At 37.7% G+C, this 14,887-nt stretch overlaps 1 protein-coding gene across 2 annotated transcripts in view; it reads left to right on the top strand.

Moving 5' to 3' along the window:
* The window catches only part of HMG20A (high mobility group 20A), a 69,511-nt gene that overhangs the window by 39,918 nt on the left and 14,706 nt on the right, over positions 1–14,887 (top strand). Inside the window, exons 2-6 of one of the 2 annotated variants that reach the window (XM_027123683.1) lie at positions 1,289–1,415; positions 3,155–3,247; positions 8,993–9,140; positions 11,210–11,422; positions 14,430–14,562. In XM_027123683.1, coding sequence (XP_026979484.1) covers positions 3,159–3,247; positions 8,993–9,140; positions 11,210–11,422; positions 14,430–14,562 — 583 coding nt within the window. In that variant the 5' untranslated portion in view covers positions 1,289–1,415; positions 3,155–3,158. The remainder of the gene's footprint in view (positions 1–1,288; positions 1,416–3,154; positions 3,248–8,992; positions 9,141–11,209; positions 11,423–14,429; positions 14,563–14,887) is intronic. The other variant, XM_027123682.1, reaches the window with a different exon arrangement.

The following is a 14,887-nucleotide window of genomic DNA, read 5'->3' as shown; positions in this document are numbered from 1 at the left end:
TAAAGGAACTGGAAATTTTGCATAAAGGTTGTAGTATGGAAAAATGAGGGCAGAATCCTACCTCTGAACTCTGAGGTGTACTGTTGGGGATGGTGTGGTAGGGAAGGAATATGGTGCATCTCCATGAGAGGGCTTAATGAAGTGGGATTAACATATGTAAAGTGGGGAAAGGGTACCTGAAAAGAGCCAACCCCAGAAAACAGAAGTATAAATTATACTTTCAGCACTGTCCAGCACATTTGGAATAATATAGTCTCATTGGTGAGATCATCCCTTTTGTTGGGAAAGGTTACTAGAACAATCTTAGTTGAGGAAGATTTCTTAAGCTACACCTGAGTGCCTTTATTCTGGCCCAAAAAAATGTTCTGATTATGATTAGTGGCTTAATATAATTTTTATTACAATTTTTATAATTGTTATTAAAATATCTTAAATTGTCACTCTGTTTTATACATCAATGTTTTCAGTGAGCGATTAGTGTTAGAGGGGATTTTTGAGTTTCCAAAGTTACAGTCCAGACCTTGGCTCAAAGTGTAAGCCCCAAGGTAATACCACTTACCTCCAGGTGGAAGCCTTCACTGGGTGAATCCCTTCTGCAAGAAAACATCTGCATGATATACCTGTTTCTGTAAACTGCAGTGGAAAACCAAACTTGTATATTGCCTTGCCTTTGTACATATATCTCTTCTTTCCCCTTCCAGAGCAGCATTCATTACATTTCTTAAGTGCTTTGCATAGAATTTCAGAGTTTAGTGTGACCTCTGTACTGGGACATTATCAGGCACAGATGCTACACTGAAGGGCTTTTGGCAATCAGTGGCTTGGTAGCTGTGATTCAGTTTGAATCACCCCCTCATGAACCATATGAAAGCAGATTCTTGCAGGATCCCAGCCAATTCTTGCGAATCATTTTATTTTCCCAACTAGTTTAGAGGCCTTTGAGTTTCACTGGACTTTTTCCTCATTTCCTTCTTTTGTTGATTTTGGCCCCTTAACCTTCCACCCACTTTATTACTCATTTCTTAGGGACCTGACTACTCAGTAACACTAGAGAAAATATATCTGAAGCCATATGGATTGAGTAAAACACACTTAAGAGGAAAAAACAACAACAAGAAATGTGTTCTCTGAACTTCCTTTGTTTATATGATCTATTTATATGTTGTTAAGGTTGTGTTGTCCAGCTGCCTCCCCGTATTTCAAAAATGACTAAAGATATCTGGGAAACACTCTAAGAGGATCATGTTGGTATAGTGAATGAAAAGATACTTCATTTGTCCCCCACCAGGTAATATATCTTCTTTTGAGGTGGGATGATGCCAAGAGCTTCCAATGCTGAATCTTGAGGCTCTCGAAAAGTCCTTTACTTCTAAGGAGACTTTTAGAAAGAAGCCAATTAAATGAGTCCTTTTAAGGTTTGTGGATATATACCTGACTATTTGAATGTTTGCTTGTGGTTTATAACTAGATTATATGGCATCTAATTGATTAATTTTCTTTTGATAAAATGAATATTGGTGTAAGGTGATGTTAGCAGCCCTTAAAGCCTGGGCTCTAATCTGGTCTGTGCATAATGTGAAGTAAAACGTAAGTGCACTTGTGTCAAGATTATCCTAGAAAACATCTAGAATGGAATTTTGCAGTATTTGTTAGAGCCCCTTGTAACCCCCCCTTTCTTGAAGGAGTTGAAAAGTTAGCAAGTATCCCTGCATGTGGAATAAACTCCATACTCTGTGGTTGAGTGGGAAGTTCCCCTCTGCCTTCCATGCTCTCCCACTATAATGGGTGGTGAATATACAAAGATGCATTTTTTTCAGAGTAAGCTATTTATGGAATTTGGTCTGCTAAGTAACAAAGAAGTGAAAACAAGAAAATAAGTAAGAATAAGAAATAAATCATCACTGTTATCATTTTGTAAGTAAATTATTATATTGAACATTTTAGAATATGGCATCACTGTCATCTGCATTTTCTTCGTATTTCCGTCTCAGTGGGATGAATCCTAGCTCTGCTTGGGCTGCTGTGCTTTTCTTTTAATTGCTATTTCACTAGGTCTCTTAGCAGCAGCACCTGAAATAACTGCTGAGGGAGCTCCTGAGTGAATTTTCATAATCTGTTCCTCAATTCTCCCAGGTGATTGAGGCACTTTTTTTCTTGAGTGGTTTGCAGTTCCACTTAAGTGGCTGATGTTTAGGGTCACTATTGAATGTTTTGTTTGAATATCATTTTCATGGTGAATGGAAGGCTTCTGCTTTTAGCTATATGGGGTGAAGCCCCTGGTAGTAAGCCTTGAAAGGGAAAAATCTTTCTTTGTAGCGATATGCTAAATGAAATTACTCTCTTTGTCACTTTGTCCTTTTATCCTTTCATTCTGATAACCTCAGGTTCTTCTGATTTATTTGCTTTCTTCAATTAGGCTTAGTTATTTCCTGTGCCCAGGTGCATGCTATTTCCACTGTTGGTCATCATGGTGATGTGGAGCATATTTCTGACCTGGAAGTGTGGTTTCTTTCATTTTGAACCACATCAGTATGCCTTCCATCCTCTACTTCCTTTGCATTATTTCCTTTTGGAGGACTCAGATTGTCACCATTTAATCTAAGGATGATTCATCTGGGATTAAGAACTCGTAATGCTGTAATAACAATACCTTTCTTTATATAATAATACTCAGAGCACTTACGATCTTAGCCTTTCTCTGTTTATGAAGCACTTTCAGTTTAATCCTTCACAATAACCCTGTGGGTTAAGTCAGCAATTTTGTCTGTGTCTAAGATGGTGAAATTGTATCTCAAAGAGGCTGAATAGCTTGCTCAGTGTTGCCGTGCTTCTGAGTTACTCTGCTTAACAGTTTTTACCGGAAATGAAGCATACTTTTGAAGATATTCTGAATGAACAAAAAGGAATTTTCCAAACTGTGTCCTGGTTGTTAAAATCTGTTTTTAGTCTGGTCAGTTGATAAGACCAGGGTTAAAAGCCCATTAACCATAAAGTTCAAATTGATGTGTCCAAGTCAAGAAAATAAATATTTAGGTCAGTTTCTATTCTGCTGCTGATGTGATAAAGTTAAGGAAGGCTGACTCTTAAATTAATGCAACTTGAACTGGAAATAATTAAGCCATTAAATTTTTTTTTTATTCTGTCTTCCTTTTAGAGAGATGGAAACCTTGATGACTGGTTCCACCCTGCCTCCCCTTTTTGCTGATGAAGATGGCTCCAAGGAGAGTAATGATCTGGCTACAACTGGGTAAGCAGCTGCTTTGGGACACTGGGCCTCTGCCTAGGCTTCAGAACAGCTTCTGACAACATATGAGGTGCTAAAGAGGCAGTTTTATATCAAAACTAGAAGGTGCGTTTGTTATGCTTTGCAAAGAGAATGAGAGCCATTGTAAACTGCTTTAATATCTGTATTCAGCTGTCATTTGCAATGCTCTGGTTCCTGTGAACTGGAACAGCAGTACTGTGGGGTCTAGGAAACATCAGTGACTCCCAGTTAAGAGAATTACATAGTCACCATTAAGGAAATACTTGCCACAGGGCTAGCTTCGAAAATCAAATTCATTTTCTGTCTAAATTGCCACAGATATTAAAATAATATTTTCCCCAAACATCAGGGTTTTTTGTTGTTGTTTTAAGATTAGATTTTTAATTATGGTTCTTTATTCAAGATGCCTAGGAGCTCTAGCCGACTTCTGTTCTTCCCAACCTACCCCTCCCCCCAACTCCAACTCCTTTCTTTGGTATTTTGGACAGATATATAAAGAAATGTAGAAAAGGGCTAATAGCAGTAGTCCCTCTTCCACTGAAAATCTCTGTTCCACTTGAATTTTTATCTTTTCTATTAGACATTACTTGCCAAAGAAGAAATGTATTCACTAATAGATTGAAGTGCTAGCTAATGCCTAAGATGAATTATTTTAATATTCCTTAGAGCTCTTTAAAAACAGACTACACTTTATAATTGTTTCCTTCCCTGGCATTCTTTCTTAACTCATTAATATCTGCCTTCTGACTTTATTCAGATGAAACTATTCTCTAAAACTTTTCTAAAAGCTGCCTACTTGCTGAGTCCAACTTGTACAATAAAAATGTTCTGAGTGTCTGCTATGTGCCAGGCACCATTCTAGGCACTAGACATTAAGCAATAACCAAGATGGACAAAAATCCCAACCCCTATAGAGCTTAAATTCTACTGCAGAAGTCAGACAACAGACAGGATAAATAAGTAAAATGCATACTACATTGATAAGAACTATGGATTAAAAAATAAAGTAAGGAAGAGGGACAGGAGGGGCTTGAGGTGCCATCTTAGATAAGATGACCCAGAAAGGCTTTACAAGTGACTTGAATAAAAACCTGAAGGAAGTAAATTAGCTAGCCTACAGTTATGGGGGAAGATTATTCTAGGCAGAGGGAGCAGTGAGTGGGAAAGCTTTGAGGTAGGAGTGTTTCTGCCTTTTAGAAATAGCCAGGAGGCCAGTGTGACTGGAGCAGAGTATACCAGGGGGAAGGGTAATAGGCTCCATCAGTGTTTCTCAAAATTCAGTGCACTTATGAATTGCCTAGACATCTTATTAAAATGCAAACGCTGAGTCAGAAAGTCTGAGTTAGGGCCAGAGATTCTACATTCTAATAAGTTCCCAAATGATGCCTGTGCTGCTGGTGTAAGGCCGGTACTTTGAGTAGCAAGGGACTAGATCGTGTAGGATCTTATGGGTCAGAGTAAGCACTTTAACTGTTACTCTGAGTGAGGTGGGAAAGCATGGGGAGATTTTGAGCGGAATGATATGATCTGACATTTTAAAATAGTATCCCTGTGGCTGTTATATAGAGAATAGAGTGAAGGGAGCAGGGACTGAAGCAAGAAGACCAGTTACGGTTCTAAAATAATTCAAGTGAGAGATGATGACTCAAAGAACTTCACTAGTGACTTTGACAGGAGTATTTTTGGCAGAGTAGTAGGGACAAAAACCTCACTGGAGTGGGTTTCAAAGATAATAGGAATGGGGGGTGTTGAGAAGTATAGAATTCTAGATATATCTTGAAGGTAAGCCAAACAGGATTTGCCTGAAAGACCAGATGAGATGTGAGAAGGGAGAAAAAAGCAGTTAAAGACAGCTCCAAATTTTTGGCTTAAGCAACTGAAGGGATGGAATTGCCATTAAATTAGATGGGGAAAACTGAGCAAGTGGAGGAGGGAATTTTAGGAGCTCGGTTTTAGAGATTTTAAAATAGAGATTCTTATTAGCTATCCAAGCAGAGATGTCAAATAGGCAGCTTGATACAGGGCTCTAAAGTTAGGGGCTGTCTACACTAAAAAGAGAAACCTGGGAGTCAATCAACATATTAGAGCTGATATTTAAGGCTGTAGGACTGGTTGAGATCATCAAACGAATGAGCACTGTGTAGGTAGAAACGAGAAGAGACCTGACACTGGAACTCGGGGATACTCCAGCATTTACAAGTCAGGGAGGAGAGGAAGAGTCAGCAAAGAAGACTCAAGGGGGTACCTGAAAAGGTATCAGAAAAAACAGAGGAGTGCAGGGTCCTGAAAACCAGGTAAAAAATATATTTCAAGGGAGGGGAAGAGATGAACTGTGTCAAATACTTCTGGAAGATCCGGTAAGATGAGGTCTGAGAAATGACATTGGATTTAGCATGGAGGTCACTGGTGGCCTTGACAAGAGTTGTGAACACTTATCTCCTTTGGGTTGGGTTTAAGAAAGAATGAAGGGAGATCAATTGAAGTCAATAACTATAAACAATTCTTTCCACTATAAACAATTGAAGTCAGTAAGTACCCCCTTATCCATGGTTTCACTTTCCGTGGCTTCTGTTACCTGCCACGGTCAGCCATGGTTGGAAAATATTAAATGGAAAATTTCAGAAATAAACAGTTTATAAGTTTTAAAGTGCCCGCCACTCTGAATAGTATGATAAAATCTCACACCATCCCACCGTGTCCTGCCTGGGACGTGAATCATTGCTCTGTCCAGCATATCCCACCTGTTAGTCACTTGGTAGCTGCCTGTTATCAGATGGACTGTCATAGTATCTTAGTGCTTGTGTTCAGGTAACTCTTATTTTACTTAATAATGGCCCCAAAGCGCAAGAGTAGTGATGCTGGCAATTCAGATACGCCAAAGAGAAGCCCTAATGTGCTTCCTTTAAGTGAAAAGGTGAAAGTTCTTGACTTAATAAGGAAAGAAAAAAAAAATAGTAATATGCTGAGGTTGCTGAGATCTATGGTGAGAATGAATCTTCTATCTGCGAAATTGTGAAGAAGGAAAAAGAAATTCGTGCTAGTTTTGCTATCACATCTCAAACTGCAAAAGTTATGGACACAGTGCATGATAAGTGCTTAGTTAAGATAGAAAAGGCATTAAATTTGTGGGTGGAAGACAGAACAGAAAACAGAGTTCAGTATACTGGGGATCTTGGAACATACCACCCTCAGGTCAGGTCCATAAAGGAAAGGAGAAAAATGAAGTGGAATCAAGAAAGTGTGTTTTTTGTTTTGTTTCCAGATAAGAGTAATAATGCCACATTTGTTTGCTGATTAGGCTAATCTAGTAGAGAGGAAAGAATTGGTGATGCCAGAGAGGGCAGAATTGCTGAAACTTGTTTTTGAGTAGGCTAGAGGGTGTGGGATCCAGGGCGCAAATGGAAGGGTTGTTGGCTTTAGCTAAGAGCATGGACAATTCATTCATTGGAACAAAGGAGCCTTTTTTTTTTTTTTTTCAGTCTTTATTCAACTTGTCATCTCTAAGGCATTTGCTGCTTTTGACCACTCCCTCTGATTCCTATCCATTTCAGTCAAGGGATTCACAGGATTGGTACTCTTTCCTAAACCTAGTTTTCATATTTTACTGAAATAAGAATGTGCAAGAGTTAGTAACTTAAAAATTGATGGCACAGTTGAAATGAAGAATGACAGTGAAAGAAAAGACATTGTAAGACATCCAAAATGATTGAAATATTTGAAAAACAAAGCTGCCAAGATCAAACTGGATCTCTAATGGCAACTCTTCAGAGAACATAATTAGCATTGAGTTAATAACTTCTCCTATCTACCCTTTTTCACAGGACCTCAAAAATGTAGGAGCCTCCTAGTTATAATACTCTATTTTTTATAGAAGTGTTCAGAAAAATAAAATTTCTGTCCTTTCAAGGACAGTCTGAATCTGCTTTCATTCTTTTCTCAGTCCACTGTAATCTGGTTTTTATTCCCATAACTCCACTAAAACTGTACTCCCTTGAAGTACAGGGAGTACAGCTGAAGTCCTTCAGATCTTCAGATTTAGCAGATACTTTTTAGCCTATCTTATGTGACATCTGCAACTTTTTGCCTGTGTAATAACCCCTTCTCAAAAGTCTTCCTGCCTTGGCCTCTGTAACAGTATTCTCTCCTAGATTTCTTAACGCCCTCCTTAGTCTTTCCCAGCCCGTCTAACACTTGCTTCTAAAATATTGTTCCAACAGAGTTCTATCCTGATTTTTCTTCTCACTGTCTTTCTGGAGAATATCTAGCACTTCCCATTATTTCCATGAGCTGATGCCTCCCAAAATATCTCCTGCCTTTTCTTCACTTCTGTTCTCTCAGGGCATGTTTCCAGTTGTCGGTGGGACAGCCCCACCTAATCATGCCATGAGTGTTTCAAACTTAGCATTTTCTCATCTGTCTTTCTTACACACACACACACACACACACACACACACACACACACACACACATTCCAGTTGTTACATTGATTAATAGTACATTATCACCCAATCTAGAAACCTCAGAATTGCCTTTGACTCTTCTTTTTCCCTCACTATTTATATTCGATCTATCATTCTACCTCTTAATTATCTCTTAGCTTTCTCTCCCCTATTCTCCTGTTTGCCCTTGTCTCCCCCTTAGTCTATTGCAGTAGCCTCCTGAAGAGTTGCCCTTTCTCCTATTAATACCCTGTTCTTTCTACCTGTAATAATGTTGTTTACCTGATGAATGCCTCTTCAACTTTTAAGACCTCCTCTGTAAAATCTTTCTTAACATTCTCTCCATACATATAAAATTCCTCATCCCCTCTACTGTACCTTTATGGCACATTTTACAGACCTCTGTTTCAGTACTTACATTGCATTGTAAGTATTTTCTGTAACCCTATGGAGTATACATTCTTCCAGAATAATGACTGAATATTACTCTCTTGTACATCTTCCTCCACCTTCCCCACTACCTGCCCCAAACCCCAAACTCCCTAGCGCATGGTGTTACTTTTATTTCCATTCCTTTATCTAAATGCGATAGGGTATAACTTAGCCTAAGATCCAATCGTCATCTGTACCTTCTCGTGTCCACTTTTCAGAAGGATGAGATCTGGTTTGCTGACTCATCTGGAACAGAATGATAGGAACAGAAAATGTATATCTCTGATTTATTAACATTTATACCTGAACTTACTGAACTTGATAATATTGTTCTTAGATGATCTCATTGTCAATAAACACTATAATCCAAGGAGTAGCCTATGGAATGTACCATAAGAGGTACTTCTTATGCCCTTAAAGAACGCTCTTTTTTGTGATAGGGGGGCAAACTTCCTCTTCAACTCCCATTCCTGTTCTTTTCCATTAATAGTATTTTCCTTTTATTACATGAAAAGGAGATACATGAAACTAGCATATAAAAGTTGCATGCTCAGAACTAAAATGTAAAGTCTACGTTGAGGAGAGAGGTAATTTGTGGGGGAAAGATTATAGTTGTTTTTAGTAGTAGATTTCTTCATGGAACTGACCTGATCCAATCAAGCACTGAAACCTTTTTCAAAATGCTCTATAATTGCTATGGAGACATTGTTTACATTTATACAGAATGAGGTGGGGGAATTAATTCAAGGGCTGGCATGTGATTTTGCTGGCAGTGAAATTTGTCTTGAACCTTGGTAAGTAGGAGTTTTTGATGCTGTTGATACTGAACTTTTCCACTCTGCCTATCATTCTTCAGGATAACCCACCCAGAGGTTCCATATAGTAGTGGAGCCTCATCATCCACAAATAATCCAGAATTTGTTGAGGATCTCTCCCAAGGTCAGTTGCTTCAGAATGAGTCTTCAAATACAGCAGAAGGCAATGAACAGAGGCACGAAGATGAGGTAAGCTGAAGCATCTCCTCCTGTTACTGGTCTCTGAGGCTTCTGAAGAAGCAGTCAGCAAGGGAGTTGACCGAGGTGTTCATCCTCTGGCCTCCTTACATTCTGCAGAATATTCTGTTTTATATTTCTTGTTTCACATAGAACCATATTAATGGTTTTAATGATACAGAGACAAGTAGACTCTTCTTTTTCCCCTACCTAGAAAATTTATACCTGCATCAGATTAGACGCTCAACAAATGCTTACTGAATGAGTTGCATGATTTAATTAAATAAGTAATTAGGGCTTCCCTAGTGGTGCAGTGGTTAAGAATCCGCCTGCCAATGCAGGGGACATGGGTTCGAGCCCTGCTCTGAGAAGATCCCACATGCTGCAACTAAGCCCGTGAGCCACGGGCTATCTAACTACTGAGTCTGTGCTCTAGAGCCTGCGAGCCACAACCACTGAGCCCGCGCACCTAGAGCCCGTGCTCTGCAACAAGAGAAGCCTGCACACCGCAACAAAGAGTAGCCCCCGCTCGCCACAACTAGAGAAAGCCCACATGCAGCAGTGAAGACCCAACACAGCCAAAAATAAATAAATAAAATAAATAAAATTTTTTTTTAAAGTAATTAACGAGGAGTCCACATGCCCTTACTCAAGACCACACTCTGCTCACCAAACCCTGCAGCATGGAGTCATATGTGCCCAAAGGGTTCACACGACTTACCAAGTCATTCATTGTCCCATAGGGGGCATCTTTTTCTAATTCACACAAAGGTTCTGTATGGACCTGGGCCATCATTCCCTTGTTGGACTTTCAGTGTTCCTCACAAATGACTGATTACATTGTCTATGTTTTAAGGTACTCTTTTTTTGTTTTTAGCTATAAAAGAGTACCACCATTGACTTTTGTCTTTGTTCTTATTTTGAAAGAGCTTATTCTTTTTATGTTGGCATTCTTAAAGATTATGACGAATGCTTAAGGCTTCTTAAACATCTTAAATCCGTAGTAGCTTTAATGTTAAATGTTACTAGGTTTACAAAACAAAACCAAAAAGAAAAACAAAAAAACTGATACCAAATACACCATTTGCCCAATGCTGAATTATTGTACCATTTTATATATATTTGGAGGAGTGCAGTATGGTAATTAATATTTAGATATTTTTGTCCCATTTGGCTTATCTTTCTCTTCTCTGAAATAAAAATGCTTATATCCATAAAACTTTATTAACTGATAGGCTATGTGTATTTGTAAAATTATGAAGTAAAAGTACCTTGCATCCTGTTTAAAAGGACAAAGAAAAAGGCTGCGGTAAAACAATAGTGGTACTTCAGTCCTTTAAACTTTTTTGGGGGCGATATTGTCTTTTGATTTAGCTAATAACATATAAAGACCTCTGCCTTTATAAAATAAACATCTTAAGAAATAAACCAGCAAGCCAAAGAACTAGTATTCATTTTGGATATATTATAGTTGCTGAAATTTTTCTAAGTCTTAGATATTAATTTTAAAATCTATAGTGCTATCTGCTGTGGGAAATAAACTGGTCTTTGAATGATATCAATGAGAAACACCCTTCATGAATGATTTTAATCCTAGTACTACAACTTGTCTCCTCTTCTTTTGCCTAGTGCTTGTGACAGCATCTTGTTCTGATCTATTGTAGCAATGTCTGCTTTCCTGGCACAGTGCTGTATATGTACTGCATTTCTCATTTAGAATATTCCCCTGTCAGGAGTCAGAATTTGTTAAGTGAATATGAAGGCCAGAGCTTATGTGATCATGGTACCCCTCATTCTTATCTGTTGGGATTAGCACTAAAATAGCCCCTTAGTGTAACATTGTGTAGCATGGTACATAAAAAGGTCTGCAGGTGAACCATCTGGGGTCCCTTCTTGAAAACTGCATTGCAGCCATTTGTACCTATAACAGGTTTGGAGAGCTTTGAATATCAGGGCCTTAATGGTAGCAAAATGCAATTATTAATCCTGTTTTGTTTGTTGATGTTGATTATTGTGTTATTTGGGGAAATTTTTGTTGTTGTAATTTGGTTTGGGGTTTTTTATTTTTTCTTGTTTTGTAGCAAAGAAGTAAACGAGGAGGTTGGTCCAAAGGAAGAAAGAGGAAGAAACCTCTTCGAGACAGCAATGCACCTAAATCCCCCCTTACAGGATATGTTCGGTTCATGAACGAGCGTCGAGAACAGCTTCGAGCAAAAAGACCAGAAGTCCCATTTCCAGAAATTACAAGGATGTTAGGCAATGAATGGAGTAAACTTCCTCCGGAGGAAAAACAGGTAATTGTTCCTATTCCTGATCCTTTGCTTGGTTTTGATTATATCTCAAAAATAACTTTTGTCAGAAAAGCAAAGAGAATGGACTGTTGATTCTCCAAGTTTGTCATGGGCCTAGGAGACCAGAATAGCAGGGTCCTTCATAGCTCTTTTCTCCACAGTGGTTTTTATACTCTTTCAGGGTCTGCTGCAGGGACGTGAGCAGGAGGGACTCTAGGATCCCCCCCAAACCAAAGCAGCTCCACTTTTATCTGCTTTATATGCTGAGAGTTCATATAAGATTTTTGTAAAAAGTAGTTCAATATTAAGAAATCTATCAGCATGGTTTATTCTGCCGAGCTAAGTGAAAAGTCATGAGTTAAATGAGAAAAGGTCTTTTGATAAAATTCTGATATTCACATAAGAATTTTGTTTAAGAAAAAGATGTTACTGCTTTAATAAACTTTTTAAACTGGAGTTCTGGCAAATTTAACCTACTATGAAAAATAAAGCAAGAACTATTTGAATTCTCTTTCCTCCAAGACAGAAACTAACCTTATTGCCAAACTGAAACAAATCCATTTGTTAGATTTGAGAGGAATTAAAGACAAGTTAGCCACGAACTGGTTGAAATGCCACAAAATTGTTGGGATTGTAGGGATTGTCGGAGGGGTTGAAAGTTCCCAGCATTTTCAGTATCTGATATATGTCTATATTTCTCTTATGTCTTACACTCCTTAAAAAGGATTCCAAACAAACTAAAACCAAATTGAAAAATACTCTTGGGAATTAACTGAATTCAAAAAATTTCAAAGAGATCAGATTGAGTTTCAACTTGAAACTCTGTGTTTGTGGTAGCAAGCTAATAGAAAACAGAGTATATCATCCATTGTTTTAGCTCTAATGTATAAATGGATTATGAGCTGTACATAGTAGTTACTCTTTTCTCTTTAATTTTTTTATTTCAAAATTAATACACGCTCATCGTTTAAAATTTTTTCAGACAATACAGAAGTATATAAGGAAAAACGCAAAAGTCATTTCCAGGGATAACAAACAGTGATAACTAACTAGTTAGGCAGGGCAAGGGTTTTCATGTTTGTTTTTGTTCTTAAATTTTTATTTGAAAATAATTTTTCAAATGTACAAAAAGTTACAAACATAGAATAATACAAAGAACACCCAAATACCCTTACCCAGATTGACCTGTCATTAACACATTTTCTCTTTTCGCACATGCGCTCATACTCTCCTGGGCAAGATTGGGCATGTGGTTTCTCTTCTCTCTCTCTCTCTCTGTCTCTCTCTCTCTCTCTCTCTCACACACACACACACAATTTTTTTCTGAATTATTTGATATAAGTTACATACATCATAGCCCTTTACCCTTAAATATTTCAGTGTGAATTTGCTAAGAATAGACATGTTCTCTCACTTAACCACAGTTTAGTTAACAACCTCATAATTTTGTATTAACACAATACTTTTATCTAACTTGCCATCTATATTCCAGTTTTGTCAGTTGACCTCTAACATCATTCCTCTGTAACATTTTCCCCCTCCAGTTCATTCCAGTCCAGGGGTCAGGCTCTGAGTTTAGTAGTCAAATCTCTAGATTCCTTTAATCCGGGATATTTCCACAGCCTTTCTTTGTCTTTTATGACATTAATATTTTTTTAGGAATACCGTCTCTCCCTCTTCCTCTCCCTCCTTTTTGTTTACTTTCAACAGAACATTCCTCATTTTATATTTGTCTGATGTTTCCTCATGATTAGATTGAAGTTATGCATTCTTGGTCAGAATACTGCATAGGTGGACGTTGGTCCTTCTCAGGGTATCGCATATGCAGGCACACAATGCCTCTTTTATTCCTCATTCCTCATTCCTTTTATTCGTAATGTTAATTTTGCTCACTCACTGAAGTTTTTTACTCTCCCTTGTAATTAATAAGTAGTCTGTGCAGAGACATTTTAAGAACATTCAAATAGTCTGTTCCATATCAAAATTTCCCCCTAGATTTAGCATTCATTAATAACTTTTGCCTGATCTAATATTTACCATGATGGTTGCAAAATGATGATTTTCCAACTCTAGCACTCCCTCCACATTTGCCAGTTGCCCTTCAGCATTCTAATCTAAGCAAGAGCCCTCTTCCTCCCTCCATTTATGTATCTGTTTGTTATTTATTTACAATTGGCTTAGGCATATGAATTTCTTTTTTTCCCAATGGTTTATAAATTATTACTATACTTGAGTATTTTGATACTTAAATTGTCCCAGATTTGGCCATTTGACCCCTACATCTGGCTCTTGTGTAGGACAAGGCTTTTAACATAATTTCTAACTCTTGTTTGTGTTCATTTAGAAGAGTATTTTTATACTTTATTTCTTAAACCTAACGATGAATGAAAAGTACAAGGCATTAAACAAAATTATCCTAGTAGATCAATGAACTTTGTTTAAATAATTAATAGCACAAAGCATGTAGATACAGGCTGTCTCATAGTAGTCCATTTTAGGTCCATAGGGTGAGGTCATTCTTTTTTATGTTCCTTGTATCTCCACTCTTCTGGCTCTTAAAGGCCAATTGATGTATGAGATCATCTCCTCAGAGTGGGTTGGGGATAAAGAAACAAAGTAATATTCCATCCTTTCCCCTGGGAAGATTAAGTGTGCCTATGTGGTGTTCAGTCTTCTTGAGGACTCTAGGGCCATGTGTAGTTCTATCTATAGGATTAGTAGAAGAACTATAATCTTCTTGTGAATTTTTTATGAGAATGACCTCAATAGAAGTTGTCTTCAATAAGTTAAGAAAGGCAGTAGTCTAAAAAGTTAGAATCACCTATTTCTTTTATAACTAAGAGATATTTTATTCTATTCACATGACTTTTTTTTTTTAATTCTCAAAGCTTATCCCACTTGTACTTTTCTTTCCATGTGCTAATTATCCTTTGCTTTCTTCAAAGAGTTCATTGGTATTTTACGTCAGTAAGACCTATTTCTTGAAAATAATTCCATATTTCTTCCCCAGCGCTACCTTGATGAAGCAGACAGAGATAAGGAGCGTTACATGAAGGAGCTGGAGCAGTATCAGAAGACTGAGGCCTACAAGGTTTTCAGTAGGAAAACCCAGGACCGTCAGAAAGGCAAATCTCATAGGCAAGGTATCAGAACCAGAACCAAATGTATTTGTAGTTTGTTTTGCATGATGGAGTGTCACAAAGCCAAGTATTAGAGTGAGAATATAAAAGATATATTTCTATCATTTCTCTATTATACTACATTCACTTACAAGCATCATCTTGGAATTTTATTAAAATCACATTGCTCTCATTTAGAAATTTCAGTTGGGTTTCCATATCCAGTATCAGCAATTTGGCTTGTGCTCCAAGACCCTTTTAGTTGTCTGTGCTTTTTCTTCTATTTCCAATTTAGTCATTTCTCTACCTCTAAACAAATCTGTCTGCTACACTACATAACCACCTTGCT

The sequence above is a fragment of the Aethalodelphis obliquidens genome, unplaced genomic scaffold, assembly GCF_003676395.1.
Source record: "Aethalodelphis obliquidens isolate GAN/ISIS:26980383/991018 unplaced genomic scaffold, ASM367639v1 scaffold26, whole genome shotgun sequence".
Lineage (NCBI taxonomy): Eukaryota > Metazoa > Chordata > Mammalia > Artiodactyla > Delphinidae > Aethalodelphis > Aethalodelphis obliquidens.
The sequence above is the reverse complement of the archived record's forward strand: the minus strand, read 5'-3'. Positions and strand labels throughout refer to the sequence as shown.